A 16169-nucleotide genomic window follows, 5' to 3' on the forward strand; every position below is an offset into this window, starting at 1 on the left:
TAGTCTGCTTTCAACAGCGCTCTCGGAGGCTAAGTCCTGACACTGGGAGGTTTTGATGTCCCAGAACAGCAGGACCTACGTTCATATGAGCATCTCGACCAGAAAGTTCGGTTGTATTTAGTAATTCTCTGATCTGTTAATTAATGGGGCTCTGAATAGAACCAATAAAAAAGTCTGTAAAAGGTATATTAAAGTTTACAAAAGGCAAACTGCCGAATTACGGTCTGAACACACAAGCAAAATTTAAAATGATAAATAGGGGGCGCCTGGGTGGCACAGTGGTTAAGCGTCTGCCTTCGGCTCAGGGCGTGATCCCGGCGTTATGGGATTGAGCCCCACCTCAGGCTCCTCCGCCATGAGCCTGCTTCTTCCTCTCCCACTCCCCCTGCTTGTGTTCCCTCTCTCGCTGGCTGTCTCTATCTCTGTCGAATAAATAAATAAAATCTTTTAAAAAAATAAAATAAAATAAAAAATAAATAAAATGATAAATAGAACTTACTTGCCAGTTAATGCATAACAAAGCAGACAACCCCAGATACATGGGACAATGACTATATTTTAATCTACATTTTACAGTAAAATCGTATCGCACTCCCCTTGCACTGAAATGGAAATTAGCCATGCATGTGTACAATGGGCCCATTATGAATTTAACTCCAAACCATGATTCCTTGTCTTCCTGAGAACACACGTGAGCCAACTCCAGCCTCCGGACATGTGCTCTGAGCCCTGCTGCTGTTCTCAGTGTGGTGAAGATCAGATTCAGGGGTAAGAAAGGAGTAATTTTCATTTTTTAATTTTTTTAAATGAGTTGTTTAAAAGATTTTCTTTATTTATCTGAGAGAGAGAGAGCACACAAGCAGGGGAAGGGGCAGAGGGAGAAGCAGACTCCCCACTGAGCAGGGAGCCCAATGCAGGACTCAATCCCAGGACCCCGGGATCATGACCTGAGCCAAAGGCAGACGCTTAACTGACTGAGCCACCCAGGAGCCCCAGAAAGGAGTCATTTTTAAAAACACAAGTTTCTTTTGCTTATTACACCAAAGAATATTTAGAAAACAACTAACAAGTATAGAGAAAAGCAATCACAATCCTATCACTCGGAAAAAAAACACCATCAATGATAACTCTTGGTATAACTCTTTCCCGTCTTTTTGCACAGATTTTGTCTATTTACTTGAATTATGCCATATAAACAGTTTCATATCTTGCTCTTGACTCTTAATGCAATGCATGGGCACTTTCCCTGTTGTTACCAATAACACAGACATTTTTTAAAGATAACACTGTATTCAAGCCTACGAAGGGCTGCGGGTTTTCTAGCCATGCCCCTATAGCTTGCATTCCTTCCATTCCTTTCTATCCATTTATCCCCCAAAGTGCATGATGTGGCAGCGAACTCTTATTCTTGAAGCTCTTCTGTACTTATACTCACAACAGCAATCTATAAGAGGGTCTTCTCACCACATTCTGCTAGGGAGCCGGGAGGACTGCCCCCGCTCCAACCACAACACCGAAAAAGCTTTAATATCGCCAAGAATTTTTAAAATATGGGCCTTCACAAACTATTTGATTCTCTTTTCTCCACTATATGGTAACCCAAGCTCAGCATAACTAAAAAATGCCATATCTCCCCACCTGAGAGTCGATCTAACATAAACAAAAGCAAATTTGCAGGCTGAGGTTCTCTCGAGCTAAGATGCATGACAGGGCAACCAGTTCTTAATACCTAAACAAAACACCAAAGGCAAAAGAAAACAAGAGGAACAAAGTTTGGGGAGCTTAGGTAGAGACTGAATAACTCCTAAGACCCAGGGCGGTAGCACTGTTAAAAATCCCAGGGACAGGAGAATGTTGCCAAGGAAAAGTGGTCTGAGACGTCGCTCCCTCTGTATAAACCCTACGTCCACAGGCCCAGCATCGGAAGGGTTGGCCACAATCTGCCCCCTGTCTCGGGGAGCCATGAATGCGATCTGTCAGTGAATTATTATCCTGAGACTGCAGTCCTCATTGTTATGCTAGTGAAGTCATGCAAAGAATAATAAAGTAAGTCAAAGCTGAGAGGTCACGAAAACTTTCTTCACATAAGTGAAGGTCTGTCATGGAAAGGGCCTAGAATCATGATAGACGGCCTCACGGGCAACACTGGGGCGACTGTGTGGACCCTGCCGTCTACCAGCGAGGGGTGACTGTGGCGTAGCCACGGCACCCACCGCGCACTTTCTCTGAGCTGAACCATGCTGAGCGCCTTGAAAGCTCACTGCCCACCAGTGTGGCCTGTTTCGTGGTGGCACAGCCATTCCTGTCACGGGGCAAACAGTGCAAAGATGTGCACCCCAAGCCCGAAACATGAACCCTAAGCTGACAACACTTAATGTTTAACCATTGGAATGCCGTGTGTCCCGTCTTCTTCAAGTCTGCACGAGGCTGGCAGGCCAAAATACTGTAAAGTGCGATAATAATAATAATGTGGCCTTTTACAACCAAAACAAGTTTGCCTCCAATCCACCTTGTCTGAAAGATCCCCCAACTGAGCTGTGGCTACTGAGTATAGCTGTCCAGCTACAGGTGCGCACGCACCCACACGACCCTCCCCAGAAGGGAAGCAGTGACCCAGAGCTTCGGACAGGCCCCCTCCTCCACCTCCCCACCTCTGCTTCCTCTGTCCTGTAATTACCTGCTTGGGGGAAACCGTGGCCCATTGTATCCTGGGGATGCCACCCCACTCACCAGCTCTCTTATGATCTTTGTTCTACTTCTTGGGGTGAGTGACCCCCTGGCTATTATGCTCTGATTTACTTTTACTTATGAAAAGAATATTATAGAGAAATAGAGGTCACTATGAAAACAAATCATTCTCCTAGACAAAGTTTCATAAAAAGCAAACCTCACCCTTAATCAAGGGAAGAAAACTCCTTGGCAGGTCTCTTGTATTATTTTTTCCCTAATTGTTTTAAAAACAGAAGTTTTGGAAGTCTGACGTTTTATATGAAGTAACAACTTCGAATGGACCCTTTAGGGTAGAGTAGTCGTCGGTTTTATTTTTGGAAAGCTGAGCAGGTCAAGAGTATCTAAAATGAACTGGTTTCTTTTTAAAGTTTCCTAATCACTCTGTAACTTAGGAGGAAGGAAAAAAAAAAAAACATGATTTAAAAGGATTATTCAAGGGATACCTGGGTGGCTCAGTTGGTTAAACATCTGACTTCAGCTCAGGTCCTGATTTCGGGGTCCTGATCCAGCCCCTTGTTGGGCTCCCTGCTCAGCAGGGAGCCTGCTTCTCCCTCTCCCTCTGCACCCCCCCCGCCACCGCTTGTGCTCTGTCTCTCAAATAAATAAATAAAATCTTGTAAATAAATAAATAAAAGGATTATTCAAGAGGTAGTGTTATATGGTAACAGATGGCAGCTACAATTATGGTGAGCACGGCATCCAGAGATATTAAATCACTATGCTTTACACCCGAAATTAATGTAACACTGTGTGTCAACTATACTCAGATAAAAAAAATTACAGAAATATGTAGACATTGCCCAGCATGTATCTCTTACATGGAGCTGGTGATAATTACCCAGAAGGACAAAGAAATAGATTTCTTTCCGCGGATATGTGAAAATGTGGCCAAGCACTTGAGAAAAAAGTAACATATGCAACATAAGACAGTACCCTCTCCTGACTCCAAGAAAAACATGGTAACTGTGAAATAATTTGTTAAATCCAAACAACCAAAAAAAAAAAAAAAGCTAATTTTAAAGGGACATTTACATGCCAGTGTGATCTCAAATGTTTCAATCAAAGGAATTTAACAGCCAAGATGAATTCTGTTTTCTAAAGTTAGCCACGAGGAACAGAAATCCTGGCAAACGACGAGCAATGTATATGGGTTGAACAGACATTGGGGGACGATGAGTAGCAGGACAGAAGCTTTTACGAGGCGTCACACTTCCAAATTTTAGGAAGAGGGTCACTACAAAGTCACTTCAAACACAAATATTGCTTTTTTTATGTTTCACACATAGGCGCCACAAGGACATGAAACGATGATTTAAATTTGCCAGAAACCCACTAGGTACTGAATTCTGTAGTAGGCTACGTTCTCCTGGACAGCAGAGCAGGAAATTCGAAACAGGCAGCTGTGCCCAGGAGGAGCTTACTAGCTAAGGGGGGCGGGGGCAGTGAGTGATGAACGTACGGGTTCTGGGCTCCTCAGGGCCCCCTCTGGGCCCCCAGGCCTTGGCTCCGAGCTTTGCCGAGACATTGGATAATTAACTGTTGGCTGTGCTGAACTGAACGGTAGCAGACAAGCTGAGTATAAAGAAAGACAGGAGAGTTATCAAGAAGTTTCTAGGGCGAACAGCCTCCAGGGCGCCCAAAGGATCGTGGGGTTTTTCGGTTCTAGGTTCTGCCTTGCAAGCTACGTCCCCCCTCCTAAACTTGATACACGATTGCTCCTGACCATCCACCGTGGGTGGTTCTGAGCGTTTACTGGTTACCTACTCACGTACACCCTTGGGCTGAACAACTCACTAACATGAAGCCAAAAACACCCTGTCCTGCTTTGTGTGATGATTTTGGCAATGCCAAGAGCAGCTGCTTGGTGTTCTGAGTCTCGGGTCTGTGTCAAAGCTCAAGCATGCGCATACGCGCTAGGGGCGAACACCTGCTGCCAGACCAGGTTGTCTGCCGCCCGCGCATCTAAGATGCCCACCTTTGGTAGGTCCTTTCCTGTTCAGCACAGCCTGCTGCTCCTCCGTGATGTTCAGCCGCCGAACCACGTCCGCCAGCGCCGACTTGAGCAGCTGGATGTCATCCTCTTGCATCTGGACGCGCTGCTCCAGGGAGGCAATGCGGTCTGTCACCTCCATGCTGCTGGCCGCCGAAGCGCTGTCATCTGAACCACAGGAGAGGAACCAGTGACTCGTTAGTGCCCCCAGGGAGATCAGACCAACATCCATGTGCGTGCATGTGGCTAACACATAACAATATTTATCAATGGAAGGCAAAGCTCTTATGCAGAAACATGGGACAGCTTTTACGACCTATGACGACTGTGCCTCATTCTACTACAGTCTTTTCGTTCTGCTTGTGCTTTTCATTGTTTAGCTGCGTGGGGTTTTTTTTTAAGATTTTATTTATTTATTTGAGACAGAGAGGGAGAGAGACAGAGCATGAGTCGTGGGGAAGGTCAGAGGGAGAGGGAGAAGCAGACTCCCTGCTGAGCAAGGAGCCCAACGTGGGGCTCGATCCCAGGACCCAGGACCCTGAGATTATGACCTGAGTCGAAGGCAGACGCTTCACCGACTGAGCCACCCAGGTGCCCTTAGCTGTGGTTTTAATTGCTATTATATTATTCTAGACACAAGGCAACATATTTTCTTTCCCATGACGTCAGAGACCTCAGAGGCCGGGGGGGGGGGGCGGCTAGGGTGCACCCACTTCAATTTCGCACACACTGCAGAAATCCACCGCACGGTCTTCTAGCTTTGGTGCCACTGATGCTAGCTGACGGGGTGGTCACATAATCATACGACTACACTATCTCCTGAAGCCAATATTATACACCATATGTTAACTAACTAGAATTTAAATAAAAATGTGAGAAAAAAAACTTTTTGCATGATTTCACTATGTAGGTAAAGTTAATGTATCATCTTTTGCAGGTAAAATAGCTTTGACATAGCAGTTATCAAATGTTTTGGTCTCAGGACTCCTTTATATTAGTCAGTTACTGAGGACCACAAGTAGCTTCTGATGGTGTGAATGAGTCCATCAGTACCAACGATATTGGAAATTAAGACAGGCATTTTATAAATATTGAATCATGACCTATTTAAAAGCAACAAAAGCATGACATTCGATAACACATTATTGTGGAAAATTGCTGTGTTTTTAAAAACAAAAATAGTTTTGTGAAAAGACTGACATTTTGATTATTTAAAAATTTTCTTTAATGTCTGACTTATTAGAAAACTGGATTTGTTTCTTCATTCAATCTGCTGTGATATGTTATTTTGGTTGGAATATACGAAGATAATTTGGCCTCATGCTGACGCGCAATAGGAAAAGGAAGAAGTATTTTAATAGCCTCTTCAGATAATTATGGATAATCTTATTATTCAGTCAAAACATGATAGATAGTAATGTTATAAAAGTTAGCTGCAACGCAGAATCTAAGATCATATAAATAAAATTTTTGACTTCGTTAAAAACAAAAAAAACCAAGACTACACTATGTACCAGTCATGCCTGCTAAGGTCTGGGTACTCGGACAAAGTAACACGAGTGGTCAAATCGGTTTGGTAAGTGTCCCCTTACAGCGATGGCAATCCTGGTCTCTTGTACAGAGCCGTTAATCGCCAATTCCTTACCAAGGCCTCCCAGGTCCCACATAGTCTCCTTCCTTGGAAACTCATCTCATGTAACTCCTCCTTTCACTCTCCGTGCTTTGGTCACACTGACCTTTCACAACTGCCCTAACAGCTTTGGGATCTGCTGTTGCCTTTCCTTGAAACATCTCTTTTTCTTTTTCTTTTTTTTTTTTTTAGAGAGAGGCAGGGGAGTGGCTGAGGGAGAGGCAGAGAGAGAATCTTAAGCAGGCTCCATGCCCAGCACGGAGCCTAATGCAGGGCTCAATCTCATGACCCTGAGATCATGACCTGAGCCAAAATCAAGAGTCAGATGCTCAAAGGACTGAGCCACCCAGGCACCCATACTTAAAACATTTCTCAACGAGCTTTTTGCGTGACCAAATTCTTCTGTTCTTTAGGTGTGAATTCAACCAGAGCTCTTCAGAGATGCTTCCTAACAACCTAACCTAAGGCTGGTACTTGGATCACCTCAACTTTATTTCTCCCTTCCATAATGTTACCGTGCTCTTGTTAGCTTATCTGCTATCTCCCAACTACAATGTAAGCATCATGGACTTGCTTCTGCTTCCAGGTATGACAAACCCTTCATGGACAGCACCCACCCCCTCCTGCCCACAGAAGGCAATTGTAAGCCTAGAAATTATACAAAAAAACAACTACCTGGAAGTACTGGAGGGGAGACACAGGTGTATAGACTCTGGTGGGGAGTTCACACTCACTTGGAAAAATAAACAAGTAAATCCCTTTTGCATGGCTTCTAGCCAGATCTAAGTGGTACACGGCAGGGGTGAGCGTACATGTGGGAAACCCTGTAGCCATTTTGTCCAAAGAAAACCAAGAAGTGAAGTCCAAAAACTGTGAACACCGAGGAGAGTGGGGAAATTCCAGAAGGAAAGATGCCAGAGGGGGATTCCCAAATTCTGCCTATCTCAGCTCTGGCTGACCCAGGAATTGCACCAGCACGGAACAGACTCAAGTACCACCACTAACAGCAGAAGAGCGGAACTCAGATTGGAGGAGACGCCCAAGAAGCAGTTTGCAGTTCAAGTCCAGCCAAGGAACGTAGCCACCTAGACAAGGGAAAGGACACTTCTCAGAGGAAAATAAGAGAAGACAAAATCCCTACAACTTAAGATTTGTGATGTCCAGGATATAATCCAAAATTGCTCAACGTACTAAGAATCAAGAAATGGAACACAGTCTCAAGAGAAAAGAAAATACACTGAGTTCAACTCCAAATGACAAAATATTGGAACAAACAGATAAGGAAAATGAGGTATTTCCAATGAATGAAAATTTCAATGGAGAAGTGGGACGCATTGGCAGAGAAACAGAAACAATAAAAAATGAACCAAATGGAAGTTCTAGAACTGAAAAATACAACTTCTGGAGCAGACAATTCGCTGACTGGATGCAGCGGCATGGACGTGATGGAGGAAAGACCAGTAAACCTGAGGATGAGTGGAGGACGTCTCCAGGGTGAAGAACACAGAGAAAAGAACTGAGAAAAGAAGTTAGCCAAGTCCCTTGGGGATTTGTTAGAGGATCTCAAACGGTCCAACATACACTACATTGGAATATAAAAAGAAAGAGAATGAGGCAGAAAAAAATATCTAACACATAAAGGCCCCACATATCCTCAATCTGATGAAAGACAGAAATGTAAAACAACAAAATGCTAGACGAACACCACGCAGAATAAACACAGAGAAGCCCCGCCCAAGGTACATCACAATCGAACTGCGGAAAACCAGATGACGTGCACATCCTGAACGCAGCAAGGGCAAACGGACATAGGATATAGTGCGGAAAGACCACGCAAACTAGAAGACAGCAGAACATCTCTAAAGTACTGAGTGGAGCGCCTGGGTGGTTCAGTCGGTGATGCATCTGCCTTCGGCGGGTCAGAGTCCTGGGATCGAATCCCACATCGGGCTCCCTGCTCAGCAGGGAATCTGCTTCTCCCTCTGCCCCTCCCCCCCGTTTGTGCTCTCTCTCTGTCTGAAATAAATAAATCTTAAAAAAAAATAAAGTACTGAATGAAGAAAATTCAATCCAGAATTCTATATCCAGCAAAAATATCCTCCAATAGCGAAGGCAAAGAAAAAACATAAAAATAAATGGAAACTGAAAGAATTCATTGCCAGCAGACCAACATTACACGAAGTACCAGAGGAAGTTCTTCAGGGTAAAGGGAGATTATGTAAGATCAAAACTCAGACCCTCAGGAAAGAATGAAGAGCCCTGGAAGTGATAAAATGTCTGAGTGAGTTCAAGACTTTTTTTTCCTTTTTGCGTTTTCCTGTTACTGTTCTTATAACCTTTAAGCCGTTGAAGATGGAAGTTATGACACTGACAGGATCCATAAGGTGTGCACATGTCATACACATAACTACCATAACACAAAGGATGGGGAAGACATGGATCTACAAGGTTTTAATATTTTACATAAAAGTTTAATATTATACATTATTGACTATAAGGGACCCATGAAAAGTTAAAGATGTATATTGTAATCCCTAGGGAACTACTAGAGACTAATGCAAATAAGTGTAGCTAAAAAAAAAAAAACCAACAGAAATATTAAATTGAAATTCTATACTCAAATAATCCAAAAGAAGAGGGGAAAAGAGGGAGAGGGGAACAGAAAGTAAACAAATAGGAAAAAAAAAAGGAAAATGATAAATGTAAACTTAACACAGTAATAACTACATTAAATGTTACATTAAAGCAATAATTCCATTAAACACATCAATTAGGTGGCTCAGTTGGTTGAGTCTGACTTTTGATTTCAGCTCAGGTTGTGATCTTAGGGTCCTAGGATTGAGCCCTGTGTCAGGCTCCCTGCTCAGCGGGGAGTCTGCTTGAGATTCTCATATTCTTTCCCTCTCTCTCTCTCTCTCTCTCTCTCTCTCTCCCCCTGCCCTTCCCCTCTCCCCCACACTTGCTCTCTCTCTAAAATAAAGGAATAAATCTTAAAAAAAAAAAACTAACACATCAATTCAAAGTCCAAGAATGTCAGAAAAATAAAAAACAAGACCCAACTATATGCTGTCTACAAGATACACACTTTAAATACAAAGACACAAGTTAAAAATAAATGAATGGAGAAAAAGACATAGCATGCAAACACTAAGCATAAGAAGGCTAGAGTGCCAATATTAATAATCAGATAAAATAGATACCAAATAATATGTATTACCAGAGATAAAGAGGCCCATTTCATAATGAAAAAAGGATCAATTTATCAGAAAGACAAGACAATCATAACAATAGAGGTTTAAAATACATGAGGCAAAAACAGAATTGAAGTGGGAAATAGACAATTCCACAATTATTCCTGAAGTTTTTTTTTTTTTAAAGATTTTATTTATTTATTTGACAGAGATAGAGACAGCCAGCGAGAGAGGGAACACAAGCAGGGGGAGTGGGAGAGGAAGAAGCAGGCTCATAGCAGAGGAGCCTGATGTGGGGCTCGATCCCATAACGCTGGGATCACGCCCTGAGCCGAAGGCAGATGCTTAACAACTGTGCCACCCAGGCGCCCCTATTCCTGAAGTTTTTATCACTCCTCTCTCAGCAACTGATAGGACAATTAATTTAAGAAATCAGTTAAGAAGTAGAAAGTTTGAACAGCATTATAAACCACTTCGACTTCCTGGATATGTATGGAAAGCTAACTCAACAATGGCAGTGCACACCATACATTTTCCAGGACACATCATGTTCTCAACCCAAAAAACAGACCTGGATGAAGTTAAAGTCTAAAAGAGTATGTTCTCTGACCACAGTGGCATTAAATTAGAAATCAAAAAATAGTAAGAGGACCAGGAAAACACCTTCTACTTATAAATTAAACACACTTCTTTTTAAAAAAGATTTTATTCATTCATTTGCCTATTTGAGAGACAGAATGAGCATGAGCAGGGGAGGGGCAGACTCCTGCTGAGTGTAGAGCCCAACACAGGACTCTCTCCCACGACCCTGGGATCATGACCTGAGCTGAAATCAAGAGTTGGGTGCCCAACTGACTATGCCACCCAGGCGCCCCGAACAACACACTTCTAAATAATCATTGAGTCAAAGACAACATCACAGGAGAAATTAGAAAATATTTTTAATTGAATGATAGTGAAAATATAACATATCAAAATGTGTGGGTTGCAGCAAAGCTGGTCTTTGAGGAAAATTAATAGCTTTAAAATCTCTTTATTAGGAAAGGAGAGAATTCTCAATGATTCTCAGCTTTCACATTAAGTAACTAGAAAAAGATAAGCAAATTAAAACAAAATCAAGAAGAAAGAAGGGAAATAACAAGGAGATGAAATCAATGGGATAAAATATGGACAAACAATGAAGAAAATATATGAAATCAGAAGCCAGTTCTCTGAAAACTTCAATAAAATGTAACCTCCACGACAGCAGAAATTTTTTCTGCCAGTCCACTGCTCTACCTTCCCACTTTGCAACACCTCTTAGGAACTCAATAAGTATTTGGTAAATGAATGAATAGATGGGTAAGTGGGTATCTCTTATGAAGCATGCATCAAATTAGTTGCTGGGGATATGAAGATGATTGGATTAACACAGTTATCCTTCAAAAGCTCTCTGTGTAGTAGAGAAGACACATGTCCACAAATTTCTAAGACAATCTGACAAGTTACATAATTGAGAAATATGTAAAGTGGTAAGTGAACATAGAGAGGGGGATATTGATTCTATCCGGGAAAACAGGAGCCAGTGGGGGTTGGCCTTGATGGGCAAAATCACCTACGTGGAAAAGCAAGAAGAATGGCATTCAGGCAACAGAAATACTTGAAACAAAAACATGGAAACAGGGAAGCATAATGAGTACTCAGATAATCATGGCCTTTGAAATTGAAATCTACCATTTTGTAATTTCTGCTTACTGGATATAAATCTGCAATGCCCCTAAATTCAGGTTCTGCCAACGTTCTAGGTAACAGATCATTGTTTCGTACACAGAAATACTGTTTAAGTGTGTCTACAGCACTTCCGAGAGAGAGTTCCCGACAACCCAGAGAACTCATCACGCATTCACATACGTATAAAACTGCTAAGATCTTATGAAGAAAACAGTGTATAACTCTTTAAAAATATATCACAGACCTATCTCTCTAAAGAAATCAAACTTGAGGTACGAGTTTGCAAATGACTTTTTACACACTCCTCACCTTCCAAGAACTACAAACATCAATCTCTATACTCCTAATGGAGGATTCATACTGTTTCAGGTGAGTATGTCTTTTTTTTCTGTCCCTCCCTGTGGATGAAGACATATAAACAACTTTTAAAACCCAGCAATGAGAAAACAAACACTCCAATTTAAAAACAGGCAAAAGAGTTGAATAGACATTTCACCAAACGCCCAACAGGCACGTGAAAATGACACTCAGCGCCACTGGCCATTGGAGCAATGCAAATTCAAACCACAATGAGCGATCACTACACAGCTCCTAGAATGGCTAAAATACAAAATACCAACAAAACAAGGTGCAGCCAGAGTATAAGGCACAGAAACTCTCTTAGGTTGCTGGTGGACACAAGATGGTAGGCTCACTTGGGAAAGCAGCTTGGCACTTTCTTATGAAGTTAAACACACTCACGGCTTGTGACCTAGCAATCCCCAAGTACTTACTAGAGAAATGAACACCCACGTTCATAAAAACCTGTACGTCAAAGTTGAGAGGGGCTCTATTCATAGTTGGTAAAAACCGGAAACAACTCAAAGGTCCTTCGACTGGTGGGCGGATACGCTGCATCCACAGAGTAATAAACAGGAAGGAACCACTGATACTGCGGTTTGGGGGGGATCACTCACTACGCCGAGTGAAGAAGTCGGTCTCTGAAGGTGACACACTGTATCATTGCACTGATGTGACACTATCCAAGAGCCAAAACTCTAGTGAAGGAGCACAGAGCAGGGGCTGTCAAGGCTTGGGGTGGGGGTCCAGCACTAGGGATTTTTGGGGAAAGATGGAAATGTTCTGGATCCTGATGGGGGTGGTAATTACACAAATCTATACTGTGTTAAAATATATAGAACTGTCTCCAAAAAGCAGATGTGTTGAATGTTAACATAAAAAATAATATAACGTTTTGAGAGTCCGAGGGAGATAAGGTCTGCTCATTGGCTTTGCTGGTATTTGGCTTGTGGAGGTTGGTTGTTATTACACCTTGAGATCTCAGCAAAGAAATATTCCAAACTGAATACTTGTTGCTCACTGGAAAGAGATCGTCCTTAAGCTCTACACAACTTCTTGTGAATAGACAGCAGTTCTGTGCGATTTCTCCGTTTGTCCTTAGACCTGGATGGGAAAGCAAGAAAGCCCCACTTGACCAGGTCAAGCCAAATGGAGGGGAGGAAAGGGGAGAGACAAAGGTATCCTCCTCCAGAAGCAGGGAAACCGCTGAATAAAATCTGTTAACACGTGAATAAAAGAAAGGAGGGCAAGCCTGTGTAGCGGCTGTCACGTGGCGGCCTGGAGCACGGCACACCTAACTGGGAAGGTCTCCGGCCTCAGGAAGAGGGCAGGGAAAGATCTATGGATTGGAAGAAACCATCATAGGACTAAGTTAGTGTCAGGGAGTACCTGTGAAGGGGGATGTACTCTAGTCGCAAAGAGCGTGGACTCTGGACAGTCAGATCACATGGGTTCAAATCCTAGCTCTGCTACTTACTAGCTGTGTGACCTGGGGCAAATTATTTAATCGCCACATGCCTCAGTTTCCCCATTTGTAAAACAGAGACAACAACAGTTATCTACCTCAGCCGGTTGTTGTACTATTCAATTAGTTGATGTATGTAGAGCACTTAGGATATATTTTTGCATATGGTAAATGCTTTATAAACACCAGCTATAATAGGGCTACTGTCATCATTAGTGTTAATTATTATTACTGATAAAAATCACCGAAGTTGAGTTTAACATTTCCTTCAAAAGTCCTATGTGTGTTGTCTGAACGTTGTTAAGCAAAATAGCACTGGAAAATTAATTAGAAATTAGTGTTTGATTAATAGTATGTTTTTTCTAAGTCATAAAAGAATCTGGCATATAGAATCATGCATTTCTATGATTTGGGGGTTGTGTGAGTAGACAGCAGCTGGGAGAGAGGGTGTGCACTGGCTGTGGGGGCCCGCACAGCACTGAAAAGGAGTAAGTTGGCTGTTTCATACTACCTTGCATTGTCAAGACAATATTATACCTATAACAGCATACCAAGTAAGGTAGCGCAGGCCTGCTCCGTGTTCTAAAAATTTACAATGCAAAATAGCATCCCTATGGCCTCCATTTGCTCTATAGATGCCTTTCATAAAAGTGCATAGATCAGACTCTATTTTAATTATATTGTCAAATTTGTATAAGAAAAAAAATCAAATTTTAATATTTTACCAAAAACTCCCAAAACCCAAAGCACAAAACCCCAACCACCTCAATGCCTGTCTTTAAATACAAGCGATTAAAAACGGAAAAGTCTGGTGTGCTTAGGAGAACCTCTGTTTATAAGACTTGCTGAAGTTGTCCCTGTGACATTAATGCCCGTGGCTTGCAGATCCTGCCCTAGCCTGCAATTCATTCTCCTACTTCTGCTCCTTGGGTGGCTCCTCTCTAGAACAGACTGGAAGGCTTCTTGGCAGCAGTGTGAGCTGTCTGTAGGTCTTACCCTTCTTGGGTATAGAAAAGGCCAGTGTTGTTCAAATGACTTTTCAAATTCAAATTCAGCTGGCAAAAAAAATGGATTGGCATAAAGAAAACCAAAGCCCAAAGCCTGGTCTAACCAACACAAACCATTTCCAGCCTCGGGACATCTCACAGGGTTCCACAGCACACGATGGGCGAGTGCCCCTGAATTCCATCAGAGAGAACCTTATTCGATTGGGAATCCAGCATGAGTAACACCTTAGCGAGTTATGAATTTTAAAATAACGTTCGTTCCTGGAGCTCTAAAATCTACCCACGGATGTCATTAAAACAGTGTTAATAACAGAACTGCTTTATCTTTTTTTCGAAGTTTTTGCATTCTTGTCCCCCATCATTGCACTTTGTGGAGTTGGGGGGGGGGTTGAAAAAGACAATCTTCTTTATATTTGCACCTCTTGGGTTTTTTACACTTCCGTATGAACTGGATCTTGTATCTGGGGCCTTGGCACCTTCTCATGTCCTTAGGAAGGCATGGGGATCTGTTTACACATGACGAGCAGAGAGTCGCTTTATCTCGGTATCAGGAAACCATCAGTGACCAGGCCGCGCAAACTGACGGAACAGGCAAAGGGACAGACGAGATCGAATCGGAGGTAGGACCCAACCCACGGTGGTGTGAGGCCCGTGGCACAGATGTCTTAGCTGGCTAACTGCTCTTAAAGGCACTGCGTCCTCGGCCAGCGGCAGACCTCCTCGGGGCTACGGATCTCAGACTCGTGTCAGCGTTCTGTCAAGGTCCAAACACGGTTCAGAAAACTAGTCCCTGGGGAGGCTGACACTCCGTGAACCCTGCTCTGGACTCCCTGGGCCCTGGGCCCTGAGAAAGAGCACTGCTTTGGAGTTCAAATTGGGCAAAGGTTCAATGCCCGGTGTGTCACTTACTAGCTGTGTCGTCTTGGCAAAGGACTTGGCCGCTCTAGCAGGAACACCACCTGTCTTCTGAAGTTCTTGTGAGGATAAACGTTGACTTATTTGAACATCTAACAAAGTGGTGGCAAAGAGATGCTCAACACAAATGGTAGTTTAGTATTACTACAGTTCACTGTTGTGAGTCCTACTGTTTGTAACAGCGAAAGCGAACACTGACCTTCAGGGAAGTCAGCATTGACGATAGTTACTGTGCGGTTTCTGCAAGCACTGTGCAGCGGTTGGTCCACGAGACAGGTCTGCTCTAGAGTGAAAAGGACCATTTCTGCCTCTGGAACACCTCCGGTCAAGCTGAGGAAATGTGACACTGACCTTAAGGTAAGGCAGAGTCCTGTACAAGCCCTCCCATGACAGCCCGTGATGAGTGGCCAAAGGATGGACCAAGCATTACGTCCACGGCCCCGCCTCTGACTTCACTCTCATGAGAACCTCGCCTAATGCAAGCTTCTGAGTTTCAAGAGAGGTCACGGATTCAGGTGGGTCCTCCATCACCCCTGGATCCAGAGGCAAAAAGATGACCCCGTAGCTCTGCCTTTACCCTAGATCTTCGCGTAGCCATTTGTGGATGTGACTTTTAGGTTTAACTACTGTTTTACAGTAAAAACTGGCACAAAAAGATCAAGTAACTTGTCTGTTTCAAAAGGCAAGGGAAGTGCACTTTGTTGCCTGTTCATAGGGTTCTCTCATTACGTAGAGAGAAACAGGCTCTTGACTCTGAAATGCTGTTGGTGTCTGAGTAATGCTCCTGGAGGTCAAAGGAGGAACTATTAATTTTAAAAGGCTAGCTTACAATCTGTCCCCTTTATCTTGAGTTGTCCTCTTTTCTTTAATTGTTTTTTTTAATCTTTTTTTTTTTTTAAGATTTTATTTATTTATATGAGAGAGAAAGAGAGAGCACGAGCTGGGGGAGAGGCAGAGGGAGATGGAGAAGCAGGCTTCTCGCTGAGCAGGGAGCCCAACAAGGGGCTTGATACCAGGACCTGGTGATCATGACCTGAGCCAAAGGCAGATGCTTAACCAACTGAGCCATTCAGGCACCACTTTTTTCTTTAAATCTTTACAACAGTAAGGAGGGCACCAAAACAATAACACCTGCTCTTCCTCCCCCACCCACTACTGTCAGAAACTCTACCTCGTGTGCATTCTCTCCAGT

The 16169-nt window shown here is 43.1% G+C and overlaps 1 protein-coding gene across 8 annotated transcripts in view; it reads right to left on the reverse strand.

Moving 5' to 3' along the window:
* EML1 (EMAP like 1) overlaps nt 1–16169 on the reverse strand; it is a 177042-nt gene that overhangs the window by 71435 nt on the left and 89438 nt on the right. For all 8 annotated transcript variants that reach the window (XM_026515310.4, XM_057318478.1, XM_026515311.4 and 5 more), the window contains exon 2: nt 4706–4888. In XM_026515310.4, coding sequence (XP_026371095.2) covers nt 4706–4888 — 183 coding nt within the window. The remainder of the gene's footprint in view (nt 1–4705; nt 4889–16169) is intronic.

Source organism: Ursus arctos, unplaced genomic scaffold, assembly GCF_023065955.2.
Source record: "Ursus arctos isolate Adak ecotype North America unplaced genomic scaffold, UrsArc2.0 scaffold_25, whole genome shotgun sequence".
Lineage (NCBI taxonomy): Eukaryota > Metazoa > Chordata > Mammalia > Carnivora > Ursidae > Ursus > Ursus arctos.